We start from the raw sequence: 14,793 nt of genomic DNA on the forward strand, positions 1-14,793 counted from the left end.
CCACAGTGGAATGAACCGCCAACTATTCCGGCATATGTTTTACGCAGTGGATGCCCTTCCAGTACTAGAAAACGCCCATACACACTCATTCACGCACACAACCATACACTTAAATTTATTTCGATTTAGTTCATCCAATTCCTCTATAGTGCATGTGTTTGGTCTGTGGGGGAAACCGGAGCACCCAGGAGGACTCGAACCAGCAACCTTCTTGCCGTGCTAACCATTGAGCCACCCTAATAGCACATTTATTATTCTATATGTATTAAATGCATTGGTTCTAGATGTTTCTTCCACCACATGTGTTCGTCATTGGTTACTCTGGCTGCAGGGTGGAGTGAACGCTGCTCTTTATGAACAACACACCCTAATGACATTCCTCTGTTTGTACTGTACAGCTTTTTAAGAATGAACATCAGTAAATATGCGATTAAATGGCAAAACAGCAGCAAAAAAAAAATGTTTTTAAAGACAACTAAAATTATTAACTATTAAGCCCCTTTTTACAAGACATAAAGCAAGTCTATGATGTCCCCAGAGTGTGTAAGTTTCAGCTTAAAATAAACCAGAGTCAATGTTTTGTATCTCTCTGAAACTGACCCTTTTAGGTTTTGATCCTAACTGTGGTGTTTTGGTGACTGTCGCTTTAAATTCAAATGAGATTGAGCTCTTTTTAAAAGAGGGCGGAGCTACATGTGCCTTAGTGCCAGCATAGCCCCAGCTTCAAAAGCAAGACTAACAGTGTATGCTAATGAGGGAGAGATGGTCATTAGTGGGCGGGGCTTTCCCCCTCTGATGACATGTGCAAAGGGAGAATGTCAATCAAAGTGTTTCTGCAGACTGTTTTGATCAAGTCTGATTATAAACAACACAATTAATACAACTTCACTATTAGAAGAATCAGAATCAGAAAGAGCTTTATTGCCAGGTATATTCACACATACGAGGAATTTGTTTTGGTGACAGAGCTTCTACAGTGCAACAGGATAACAGAGACAGGACAAAAAACAGATAATAAATATATATATAAAAAATAAAATAAAAGTAAGTAGTGAGTGCAAATATACAGATTGACAAGTGTATGTACATGTTTATTACTATATACAACGTTATATGTGCAGCTGTTATGTGCAAATTGGCATGTAAAGTGTGTTGTTAAATAAGTGTATATGTGTATAAAAGTGTATAGCGAGTAGTGATGTTGGTTCCACAATTATTATCATCAAGTGTTCATGAGATGGATTGCCTGAGGGAAGAAACTGTTTCTGTGTCGGGCTGTTCTGGTGCGCAGTGCTCTGTAGCGTCGACCAGAAGGTAAAAGTTCAAAGAGGCAGTGTGCAGGGTGTGAGGGGTCCAGAGTGATTTTGGCAGCTGGTTTTGTTCACAGACTGGGGCAACACAACTGCGTTTAAACCCCTTATAAAAGTGATTTTTTGCATAACAGGTCCCCTTTAATGCTTAATTTTATCAAATAATATTCTTTATGACCAAACTGTGTTCTTGACTGTTTTCCTCATAAGAAACTGACATAAATCAACATGCTCAGAAATTAAAAAAACAGAAAAGCCTTTAAATTACTGATAAAAGAAGTAAAAACACATTTATTTTCTCCAGAAATGTGCTTTTTAAAAGATAGTTTTAGGGGTTTTTCACCTTTATTATATTGAGTTGAGACAGAAATATATAGGGAGCAGAGAGAGGGGAAGGATCAGCAAAGGACTACGAGCTGGGAATTGAACTCAGGTCGCCGTGAGCACCTTAAGCCTGATTTATACTCGACGCGTCCGCTAGTTTGCTTGAGTGTGCTTGGCGAATGTGATGTCATTGATGTGTTTTCGTAGGTTCGCTTTTGGTGCGTGCGACATGATTTCGGCTGGCGAAGTGTACTGGGTTTTTTTTTGAGACTCGAGCGAAGAGTTCGTGCGGCGCCGCATTTGATTTGAGTTGAATATGAAACCCTTTGAAGAGATTTCATCTGAAACAGTACGACTGTACAGACATCTTCATGACCCGTGATCACAGAGATAACCTGATGATCAATAATTCTTGGCTAGAAATTATAACAGCAGTGGAGGAAAGTTTTTGTTAAAAAGTTTGGAAAAACCTGAGGGATAAGTTTGATAAAGCCAAAAGAGGCCATGGCAAAAGTGGAGACCCAGGCACTCAATTACGAATATGTTTTTCCACCAGTGAGAGGTTTTACACTGATGTATATATTACAATTTAGAATTTAAGTGGAGTTTATTTCTAAACTAATATCGAGAGGAGTGCGTGCTTATGATTGATAGCAGCCGGTCCTCATTAGCTAACGCATGATTCACCAATCAGACGATTCCTAAACCACTATAAATAACCAGAGTGTCTTATCTTAGCCATCTTAGTCTTGAAGATACCCCCCTTCCACCCCTACTCCTCCTATTTCCTTGTCAGGGCAGCACGGAGGCCTAATGGTTAGCATCATTACCTCACAGCAAGAATGTCGCTGGCTTAAATCTTACCTGGCCAGGTCGGCGTTTCTGTGTGGAGTTTGCATGTTCTCCCCGTGTTTGCGTGGGTTTTCCCCGGGCTCTCCGGCATAGGCTACACGCGACTATCACGCCCATTTCTTACACACAGTGAGTTCAACACACCACTACAACAGTGTTTCAAATAGCACCCAACACCTCAATCTACACTGCACACAAAATTAAGGCGCATCCCCTATAATCATATATCCCCCTCACCCGCCTCCCTCACTAATCGCCTTTCACGCACACAAACACAGTCCACGTACAACAGGCATAAACACAAATAAAGGTTTAAAAAGACTTCCCTTCACACAGCCTTTGAGACCCGGCCAAGGAGAAAGGCACCAGCGTTATCACACGGAGCAGGACAGGGCGCAGGTCCACGATCACACAGGCCCATTGTAAGATTCGTCCGTCCGCTGCTTGGAGGCGTGGCCAGGATACTCAGTCAGTTCATTCATAAAATGTGGAGAAGGTGGGACTAGACTCCACGGTTTACCCACCAACATAGGACTGGGTTGAAAGAGAGGCTTAAACCAAGGTAGTGGGCAGCTAAACATTTATTATCCCGCCCTAACTCAACTATCTCACATAGGAAGCCCTGTCTAGCTAACTATCTTCATCTCCGGAGGGCATATTGCCCCCGAGAGACAGCTCAGCTCAACCCACAACTCACCACCTCGGAGCTCGAGTCTTTTTCCCGCACACCTTTTTTAAAGAGTCTCATCATAAGCAGTCCACAGGTGAATCCACTCAGTAAAGTCACATGTTCCTGCGATCTCAACATTCCACAGGGCTATATGTCGGCACAATTTACCACTAGGCTTTTGACGCAAATAAGAAAAAAAAACTCAATTACTGCTGTACAGATAATTCCAATTTGGAGACAAATAGTAAAGGGCTGTATGCACACGGACTTTTAGTTCTCAGCCAGGCAGCCCGAGGGCTTCCGGTGAACTGTCTTACCATTACAAAATTGTCACGTTCAAGATCTGATATCTTTAAAAATCAGCAATCATCACTGCCTGTTAGATATTTGATATGAAGTGGGACTCAGATCGGACAAGAAGCACTGCATTAATATCCATTTCCCCCTGCCATGTCTTTAAAATATGACCGTTTATTTTACCCCAGTATTTTCAATGGAATTTCTGCGCTAGCCTGTTGCTACTGATGGCGCTAGTGGTTACAATGGTCTTTCATCTCGTTTTACGCTTGAACAACTGAATGAATGCTGAAGTCTATTTAACTGAATGTATTGTAATTACATTACAGCATCGATGCTGTAAAAACAACCATGTGAAACTGAAAATAGTCTCATTAAGCGTTCACCAGAAGTTTATCGCTGGCTTTAAAACTCTAGTTGTGCATAGAGCCCATTCTCCATTACCTGTAGTTTGATTGTCATTGGTAGGCCCACACAGAATCTGCGAGCGCAGAATTCTGCACATTTTCCACAGATTTCCACAGATGTTTAGCCCATCATTAATTCTGTTTATTTACTCGAGTAAATGTGTGTAACATTTCAGTTTTTAAATTAATTTCAGTAGTATTATTGACTAATATGAAAATGTATATCTGATTTATGCACAATGCAGTTTGTACAGTAATATTTTCTGTCTTTTAGTAGATATTATATGAAAGACTTGTTTTGTTTACCAAATAATGTGGATCTAATTGGATTTGCATTTTAAACAATAAATAAGTTAAAAGTATATTATTTTTTATTTCACATATTAAAAGCTTTCAGTTATGATACTCCCAAAATAATTCCTCTGAAATCCACAGATTTTTACCAAAATTCTCCGCAGAAATAGCAACAAACATCCGCAGATTCCGTCTGGCCCTAGTCATTGGCAATGCTTGATGGGATTGTAGATAAATTTAGGCCCGTAATTTAACTATTATTCAGACAATTTGTGAACAGTCATGTAATTCAAACACTTTGTCTATAATATATATTTGTGTAATATTTCAACACAATTATAAAATATAATATATATAAATGTAAAAATATTGAAATATTAATCCTCTACTCTACTGCATGGTGTTGCCATATGGCAACATATGTTCATTTCCCTGCCGCTGTTTCTTTAAGACCAACGTTCAAATTCTTTTGTTGGAAAGAGAAGTCCTTAGTTTAGCCAATGACGTGCTTCGGTTAAGTCACATGACGTGCAGTGTTTTTCTGTGGCGCAATTTCTGACAGATTATTGTGAGTAGTTGCTGAATGCAACTGAAAACATCAATACAAACTAAGGGTCAACTCATGTCAGATTCACAATAAATCTGAGTCATCATCACCTAAAAACATAGTAAAATCATATTAAAACAGACTTTTGTATCATAAATGATGCATTTTTGTACATTGTTTATTTTGAAGAATATAAAAATATATTTGAAAGAGCTTTGAGGCTCAAGAATTTCACACAGCATTGATTTTTCACTGTAAGGAAAATAACTCAAATTTAAGTCTCAAAAGCGTTTGTATATTTAACATAATATTTTATATTTTAAATTCAAGCTGAGAAAAGAAACTGAAAATGCTATAGGAATTTCCAAGTAAATACTATGAAATAGTGTTTTTGAACGATAATATAGTAAAGTACTAAGGTTTACTATAGTACAGAATTAATCTGCTGTGGTAATTCTATGGTTGCTATGGTAGCACAACAACTATAGTACTGAATGTATACTACATTATTAAACACCACAGTTTACTGTAGTAAAAACAAATCTTTTGTTGTAAATACTATACAGTGTAATATGCTTTACTATAGTATGCCTGAAAACACTATAGTATTTACTATAAATTACCACAATATTTTTCTTTCATGTGGGTGATTATAATTGCTCTCTCATAAATAATGTAAGTTCAAAACCCCCAACCAACAAACAAAATAAAAATATAGACCACACACTGATTTACATATGCAAATGAAACTTTATTTCTGTTCTCAATGCATTTATGAATATCATATAAAATCATATTTTATAAAAGAGTTTGCTCTGGAACTGTTCATTTTAAAACATACACATGATGACAGAAATACTGTTTTGATGATGCATGACAATGAGTACACCATGGACACCAATAATCTGATGTTAATATGATTAAGACAGTACTCTGATTAAGAGTGGACCATGTAAACAGCCATCTTTGACTAATCTGATTAAGGTCATAATCGAACTAAACAGAAATCGGATTAAGATGTGGAGTATTCCTGTTTTGGTGGCATTATTGAAGTGCAGTACAGACATGTAAACACCGCAGTCAAACTATTACCATCATGTTGAATTTTCACCGCATTTTGTGACAGGATAGTCTATACACAAGGCTGTTTGACAGTATTCTCTGCACCTACCGAATCAGTAAAAGACCACAGACACCTGCATCGTGAAATGCACAGGGTTTTTTTCCCTATATGGCATGCGGTATCAAATTCCATTAAAACTACACTCTTGGTCGCTGCCAATATCCTTGTGGTTAATACGTCGACACATGGCACAGAGGTGTTCACGGTGACCCGAGTTCGATTCCCAGCTCAAGGTTTTTTGCCGACCCTTCCCCAATCTCTGCTCCACATACTTTCCTGTCTCTAAATCTCCACTGTCCTAGGTGAAAACCCCTAAAAAATAATTATATAAAACAACACTCTTCCAGCAGTTCCTCGCATCCAATATCTCATTTGTCACGGGGGCATGCATGAAATGTTCCTGAATATAAGCAAAAGTGCCAAACTGCAGTTAAAGTCAACAAATTAAAAATGAAACACCTGAAATTACATGAAACATCGCAGTAAATGTGGATAGAGCGATGACGATAATCGTATTATGTGCTGTAACATGTAAAACGGGACCTCATATAAACACCTTAATCATATTACTGTCTTATTCAGATTAAAACAAATAATTCGATTACTGATGTCCATGTACACGTAGTCAATGATAACACTTATTTGTAACAAACATCTACTGGAAGTCTAATAAAACGGCACAGAAGTGTACAGTAGTTCAACACAGCCAAGTGGGCGCAATACTCCATCATAAGGCAGCAGCGGTACAATCACAACATGCAGAAAAACACTACAAATACAATCTTATGGTGCGTTCAAGTCCTCATGAAAGGTTCACATTGGAAGTTTTACTCAATCTCAAGTTTTTCCAAACCTTTATGGGTTTTTTTTGGGGTGGACTGTCACTTTAAGAGTTGAGAAGGTTTAATTACTGTGTCAGGAGTGTTCAAATCAATATGGTCAGAACAAGATGGACGTACCTTTTCAACAAACATTACGCCCTTAAAATAATGTGCATGGGATATGATTTTAGCTAAAATTATGGTGCTATTATTAATTGTACAATATTCTTGCATTTTAGCACATGGCTTTCTGGAATACTTGGTTCTGATTGGTCAGTCGCAACATTCCAAGGTATGCTATTTACTATTATTACACTGCTCTCTGAATTACTTGATTCTGATTGGTCAGTCGCAGCATTAAAAGGAATGTTATTCACTGTTATTACATGGCTTTCTATAATACCCGATTCTGATTGGTCGGTTGCAACATTCTAAGATATGTTATTCTGCGTTTTTGCACAGATCTCTGGAATACTTGATCCTGATTGGTCAATCGCAATGTTCCAAAATATGTTATTCGCCATTAATAGACTGCTCTCTGGAATACTTAATTCTGATTGGCCAGTCGCAACATTCCAAGGTATGTTATTCGCCGTTTTTGCCCTGCTCTCTGTAATACTTGATTCTGATTGGCCAGTTGCAACATTCTAAGGTATGTTATTCACCATTATTACATGGCTCTCTAAAATACTTGATTCTGATTGGTCAGTCACAATGTTCCAAGATATGTTATTTACTGTTCTCTAATACACTGTTCTCTAGAATACTAGATTCTGATTGGTCAATTGCAACATTTCAAGGTATGTTATTTACCATTATTACACTGCTCTCTGGAACACTTGATCCTGATTGGTCAATCGCTATGTTCCAAAATATGTTATTCGCCATTAATACACTGCTCTCTGGAATACTTAATTCTGATTGGTCAGTCGCAACATTCCAAGGTATGTTATTCGCCGTTTTTGCCCTACTCTCTGGAATACTTGATTCTGATTGGTCAGTCGCAACAATCAATATATGTTATTCACTGTTATTACACTGCTCTCTAAAATACTTGGTTCTGATTGGTCAGTTGCAAGATTCCAAAACATGTTATTCACCATTAATACACTGTTCTCTAGAATACTTGATTCTGATTGGTCAACTGCGACATTTCAAGGTATGTTATTTACCATTATTACACTGCTCTCTGGAATACTTGGTTCTGATTGGTCAGTCGCAACAATCAATATATGTTATTCACTGTTATTACACTGCTCTCTAAAATACTTGATTCTGAAATACTCTCTAAAATACTTGATTGCAAGATTCCAAGACATGTTATTCACCATTAATACACTGCTCTCTGGAATACTTGGTTCTGATTGGTCAGTCGCAACATTTTAAAGGTATGTTATTCAATTTACTACACTGCTCTTTGGAATACTTGGTTCTGATTGGTCAGTCGCAACATTTTAAAGGTATGTTATTCAATTTACTACACTGACCAATCAGAACCAAGTATTCCAAAGAGCAGTGTAGTAAATTGAATAACATACCTTTAAAATGTTGCGACTGACCAATCAGAACCAAGTATTCCAAAGAGCAGTCGCAACATTTGAAGGTATGTTATTCAATTTACTACACTACTCTTTGGAATACTTGGTTCTGATTGGTCAGTCGCAACATTTAAAGGTATGTTATTCAATTTACTACACTGCTCTCTGGAACACTTGATTCTGATTGGTCAGTCGCAATGTTCCATGATATGTTATTCATCAGTAATACACTGCTGTCTGGAATACTTGATTCTGATTGGGCAGTCGCAACACTCCAAGGTATGTTATTCGCCGTTTTGGCATGGCTGTCTGGAATACTTGATTCTGAATGGTCACTCACAATGTTCCAAGATGTTATTCACCATTAATACACTGCTCTCTGGACTACCTGATTCTGATCGCTCAGTCACAACATTCAATATATGTCATTCGCCATTATTACACTGCTCTCTGGAATACTTCATTCTGATTGGTCAGTCACAACATTCAATATATGTCATTCACCATTATATACTGCTCTGTGAAATACTTCATTCTGATTGGACAGTCGCAACTTTCAATATATGTTATTCACCATTATATACTGCTCTTTGGAATACTTCATTCTGATTGGTCAGTCACAACATTCAATATATGTTTTCACAATTATATACTGCTCTGTGGAATACTTCAATCTGATTGGTCAGTTGCAACATTCAATATATGTTATTCACCATTATATACTGCTCTCTGGAATACTTCATTCTGATTGGACAGTCGCAACTTTCAATATATGTTATTCACCATTATATACTGCTCTGTGGAATACTTCATTGTGATTGGACAGTCGTAACATTTAAAGGCTTGTTATTCTTCGAATATAATTGATAAAACTACTAATTGTACTAATAAAAGTACTATCACTCATCTTAACCATTTAATGAATATATTTAGGTACTTGTTCATTGATTTGTCTGTCACTCTGCTGTTCTTGACTGTTTGGCGCCACCTTGTGACTGATAAATAATAATAACAATGTTATTGTAGGCTGCAGCCGTTTAGGAACAATTTTTCTTTTTGCAGGCTTTACGTATTATTAAAGAGCTAGTGCATTGTTTCAGATAGATCAATGTTTTGTGTCTAATTGTTTAGTTTTGTGGCAAGTGTAATAATCAGAATAATGTACATCCAGCCGGTTGTTAAATGCAGAAGAACTGCTGCTGATAATCCCATCGAGATTTAATCAGCAATAACAACCATCTGGATGCACATTATCCCTTACTTATATTAAAAAATTAATTAATAATCTCAACAAGTTTTCCGTTATTGTGTACAACACTAAAATCCCCCTCCCCCGCTGTAGTTTAGAAAATCCTGGCCTTCTGACTTGTAATTAGGACTTATATTGGAATTATTAACCATTTAACCAATAAATATGATATCTGTGACTTGCATGCACCAGTTTACACTCAACATTTTGCTCCTGCTCCTGAAACTGCACACTGTCTTTGGCTTTTGTAAAGGTAAAGATGATGGTTTTGCTCGCTCACACAGTGACAAAGACTAGTCGAGCCGAATACGCTAGATCCGCCAGGTAGATCAGGAAGTTGAGAGCGGTGAGAACGGCCACGGCCACCAATTTATCCCACCAACACAAACCCTGGCCACTTCCACAGTTCGGTGGTCTGCTTGATCTTCCATTATAACGGCTGTCAAACTTGAAGACGGGCCAAATGATAGTGGCGGTGAGGTACATGAGGACAGCCAATAGCGCATAAGCAGAAAGAAAGCGCGCAAACGGGAAAGGCAAACACCCAGTGCACTCGCCAATGCACAACACTACGATGGCTGCTGAAATCACGAAACAGATGCAGTAGACGGCCAGGCACCATTTCAAAGCGGAGTGAGAGTCGTAAGAAATTGGGTCACTGATAAACACGAATATCACGCTGGCTACGAAGGTTTCACAAACTTTCAGTAGACCCGGAACTGTCGCCATGTACCCGGCAACTTCGCCCGGTCGTGCTCGTGCCAGACTCACTTCCACAAAATACGCAACTGTGGCCAGACAGGAGAACACAGAGGCGGCGATACGGTGGTCACGGACCTCACCGCGTATCGTTTCGCCTTTTAGGAAGTACAACGGGAAGATGATGGACGCGGTCAGGCAAAGTAATGCAGCATAGCAGGCGAATGTAATAGGGAAATTATTCCAGGATACAGGTGAGCGAGATTGGAGACCCAAGAGCTCCACCAGCAGGACGACCAGAGTGCCGGCGAAGCTGAAAGCCCAGCAGAAGATGCTCCAATCGCCAATGCTTCCATAGAGCGATCCTCCGTGGGACGCCACACTAAACGCCACACAGGTGAACACCAGCGCTGCCAAACGTGCCCACATTAATTGGGAAGGCCTAAAAACCACCACAGGCATGATGTTGGATGTTTTTAGACGTGTGTCGCGTCCTTCTGGTGACTCTGAAAAGGACATAAAAAGAGGCAGATGACCATCTGAAATAACAAAGCATGCAAAGTAGTCGTCACCTCGCAGCTGTGGTTAAAAAACACCAGTAACAAGTGGAGGAAATGGATAAAACTCATAGAATAATTGAAAAAAGACAAATTTGGAGGGCTGATGTAGAATACTGTCGTCAAAAACACCATGGGAGGCTTAATGCACAGACCTGTGAACCCTCCCGTTTTTGTCAGGATTCCCCTGTATTTTTCCATTCTATCCCGCTGTCATCCTGTTTAAGTATATATTTTTGATCTTTCTATGAAAAGTTAAAGTACCATCAAGGAGCCGATCTCAAATGTGATATAATTGCAAGAGTTGTTCAAGAGTAGGGGTGGGCGATATGACCTAAAATTAATATCACGGTATTTTTCATCTTTTGAACGGTGATGGTATAATATCATGGTATTACTTTCAATAGCAAAATAATATACATCTCAAGGAAGAACGGACAAAAGAAAGTCTCACTTCTATCACTCTTTAAAAGTTTTGGTTTCGGTTTGTGTCATTTTAAATGCTTCGTCCCGTTATGAGCTGATCTTCATTTTCTCTGTTTGTGGAATAAAGCGGCACCAATTTATGAGCAGACAGAGCCGGATTCTCGCCATGACCACCGGCGCAATACTGCTCTTTGTTATGAGCCGTAGTTTCAGTGTAAACTTAGTAAAGGTGAGTTTCTTTGGCGATGATGTGTACAGTGTTAGATTTTATATTTAACGGACTATGCGCTGAACACGCGGTGAATGCAACGCAACAAGATTCAGGCACCTTCTCTGAAAACCCTCGATTGATCTCAGCTGGTGGATCAACATTTACCTAATGTCATGATCGCTGTCATCTGCGCCATTATTATTATTATTATTATTATAACTTTAGGTGAGGTTTGCAAACCTGTGCACTTTTCACTCTTCAGCCGTTTGCATTTCCTGCAGTAACAAAAGCTCCCTGTTATCTGACAGCGGGAAGCGTTGAGTGACTGACAGCTAATATGAACCAATACAGCAGCAGGGTAGAGCGATTCAGCAAGTTTTTAGAGAAAATCAAATGCTCCCAAATATATTATGAGGGCGCATAGATTAAATTTCGGGCGCATATGCGACCAAAATGGTTGCAATTTCGAGCCCTGTAGTATAAGGACATGTATTCAGACCACAACTGAACGTTTGAAGAAAATTGAACGCCTTATTATTCAGAATTAGCTATTATTGATGTAAATGCAGCTGTTCAAGGCGCATAATTGATTTATCACGGTATTGACGGTATTAGAAAATCCATGTCGTGGCGCAATGTCACACCGGTGATGACTATGACACCGGTGTACCGCCCACCCCTATTCAAGAGAATTATGCTTTCGCTTTATTTTGACTTGCATGTTGAAATTAATATTAAAATGACCGTATTCACTATTTCCATTAAAGCTGTGCATCGACCATCCTATGCAACATCTGAATCAGTTAATTCATGTATCAGTGGTGACTAGGCATGGGCCGGTATAAGATTCTGACGGTATGATTACCTTGGATATAAATATCACGGTATTGTGATTACTGCTCTAAAATGCATTATTTTTAAATGTCTGGGTAAAAACAAAACCTTTTTCCTCTTTGTACACAATATATTTTAATTTAAGAAATATTTTTAATATTTTCGAGCACTAAACATGTCAGGCTAAATCATTTAAATGAATTATGGACTTCTGCTGTCTTCATTTGTTAAAACACAGATTTTTTTACTATTTAAAATGGCATCTTTGGAGATCTTTTCTCCTCGAGATACTGTTGTCCTAAAAAACAACAACAAAAAAAGTAAATAAAAAAATCTTACACATACCTTAGGAACGGTATTGCAGAAAATATTGACGGTTTTAAAACCTTGACTTTTCCAAACCACGGTATACCTTGAACACGGTTATTGTCCCATGCCTAGTGCTGACTGACGGACGCGCTCTGTAGTGATTAGTAACACCCTGTACACTTCTGAGCATGCCGTTTAAAGAGGAGTAAAATTGACACTTTGAGATTTGGGTGGGTTTGTAAACAGACAAATACACTTAATAATGTGTAAACATGTCCATTCTGCAAATAATTTTGACTTAAATGAGCATTAAGGGTATATAGTTATGAAAGTAATCGAATGCTTTCATTATAGATCTGAGGATTCTTAAAGTGACAGTGGATCAAAATGAGAGATTCACTGCTCTTCACTAAATAACTATAGTACCATTCATTCATTCATTTTCTTTTCGGCTTAGTCCCTTTATTATTCTGGGGTCGCCACAGCGGAATGAACCGCCAACTTATCCAGCACATGTTTTAAACAGCGGATGCAACCCAACTATAGTACCTTTAATCAATATTTCAATACAGTGAATAAAAAGGGAACGAGATTTTATGGCTTGATTTATTTTCTGTATAGGCCGTTGACTTTAACAGGCTTTTATTTTCAAATGTTAGCTATGTATTCTATCATTTGAAGCTAATTTAGTCTTATATACAATCAAACTGATATGAATGAACAGATTAAAGAGTTTGAGGTGGCTTTAGGTACAGTAGGTGTGAGATTTTAAGCGGGAGCAGATTATCCTGTTTTTAGATGCCAATGTTGACAGGTATGAATGTACAGTAGTCAATGTTTGAAGTAGATCAAAACCTTCCATCAATGTTGTAAGACTATTGAACAACAGCCATTCTTGGCATCCTTCCAGGCTAAGTTGGCGGTTCATTCCGCTGTAGTGACCCGAGAATAATAAAGGGACTAAGCAGAAAAGAAAATGAATGAATGAATTGTTGTTGCGCATATCATGTACAAAATTAAGCAACTTAAGCTAACATATTAACCCATAACTACACTTATCTAGCAAACCAGCAAATCTGACTCACTTCCTCCACATTAGAGTGTGTACAGTATTATAGTTATCATATTTTTGGCATGATGGCCTTTATTTATACAATGACAATAAATAAAATTAGGATGCAATGCAATCAAACTTTGTTGTAAACGGTTTATGCGCCATTAGACTAATAAAAACGCTGGGTTGTTGTCGTCTAATACAGTGGTTCCCAAACTGGGGGTCGCGACCCCTGCGGGGGTCGCAGAATAATTTCAAGGGGTCGCGAGAGTTATTTAAAAATTGTGTAATTTTCAGTGATTATAATAAATATTTTTCAGTATTACAAGTGAAAGCTAATATTTTCAGATTTTTAAAAAGATATTACTGATTTATAAAGTATTTAGGACACATTCGGGCAGAATGCATCTTTGTACTTGGAACGCAGCGCTCAGGAACAGTTTAAAACTGTTGTCATGTCAACTTGCCGCAGTAAACAAAGCATTCAACGCTTGCCCCGCCTTCGCGCTCTTCTTATTGGCCCACTGCTCTAAGAACTGAACACGAATGATTGGTTAAAATCAGCTGTCAATCACTCAGTCAACGCCTCCTGTCTTCAGATGACAGGAGCTACAACCGCGAAAATGTAAAGCGCTGAAGACAAGAGAATGAAAACAACACTGACAGATTTTGTCTTAGAAACACCTAAAGCTACAAATATTGGCACATCTGATTACTGATCATGTGCTGTATGTTAATCCACCAGCTATACTTATTGAAGAGTGGATAAAAGACCTCCATTAGCTTCAAGTCTGCTATGAAAATAACTAGCATTCACTGTAAAGTCTGTGGGATATCTTTTGGGATATCCGTCCGTGTATCTTTTGGTCACTCAATTATGTTATAAAAATGTCTTTTCTTGTGATAACGGGATTTCATTAAGACATATTTTCCTCACGCATGCATATTTATTTTTTTGCTTGTTAGTTTTGATTAGTGTTGATTTTCAAATGCAATAAATCTGTTTATAAAACTTGTAGTAACAGTGCGATAATTGGTGGGAGCCACTAAATTTTGGCTGGTGCGTCTACATTTTTAAAGTTAGAAGCACCAGTGTTACCAAGCAAAAATGTTAATTTCGAGCCCTGTAATCTATAGTAAATATAGTTAAAATATTGTGAACAGCTTAAAAAAAAGCTATTTTTATTGTTTGTATATGCTTTGGTAGTGGGGGGGTCGCGAGTTCTTGACGATCTTACAATGGGGGTCGCGGGTTTAAAAGTTTGAGAACC

At 38.2% G+C, this 14,793-nt stretch overlaps 1 protein-coding gene across 1 annotated transcript in view; it reads right to left on the bottom strand.

The window, feature by feature from the left end:
• Positions 1 to 8,236: 8,236 nt before the first annotated feature.
• The window catches only part of myadma (myeloid associated differentiation marker a), a 15,830-nt gene continuing 9,273 nt past the window's right edge, over positions 8,237 to 14,793 (bottom strand). The window contains exon 2 of the mRNA XM_056460908.1: positions 8,237 to 10,637. Within this exon, the coding sequence (XP_056316883.1) occupies positions 9,709 to 10,593 (885 nt within the window). The 5' untranslated portion in view covers positions 10,594 to 10,637 and the 3' untranslated portion in view covers positions 8,237 to 9,708. The remainder of the gene's footprint in view (positions 10,638 to 14,793) is intronic.

Source organism: Danio aesculapii, chromosome 7 (assembly GCF_903798145.1).
Source record: "Danio aesculapii chromosome 7, fDanAes4.1, whole genome shotgun sequence".
In the NCBI taxonomy this organism is placed as follows: Eukaryota; Metazoa; Chordata; class Actinopteri; order Cypriniformes; family Danionidae; genus Danio; species Danio aesculapii.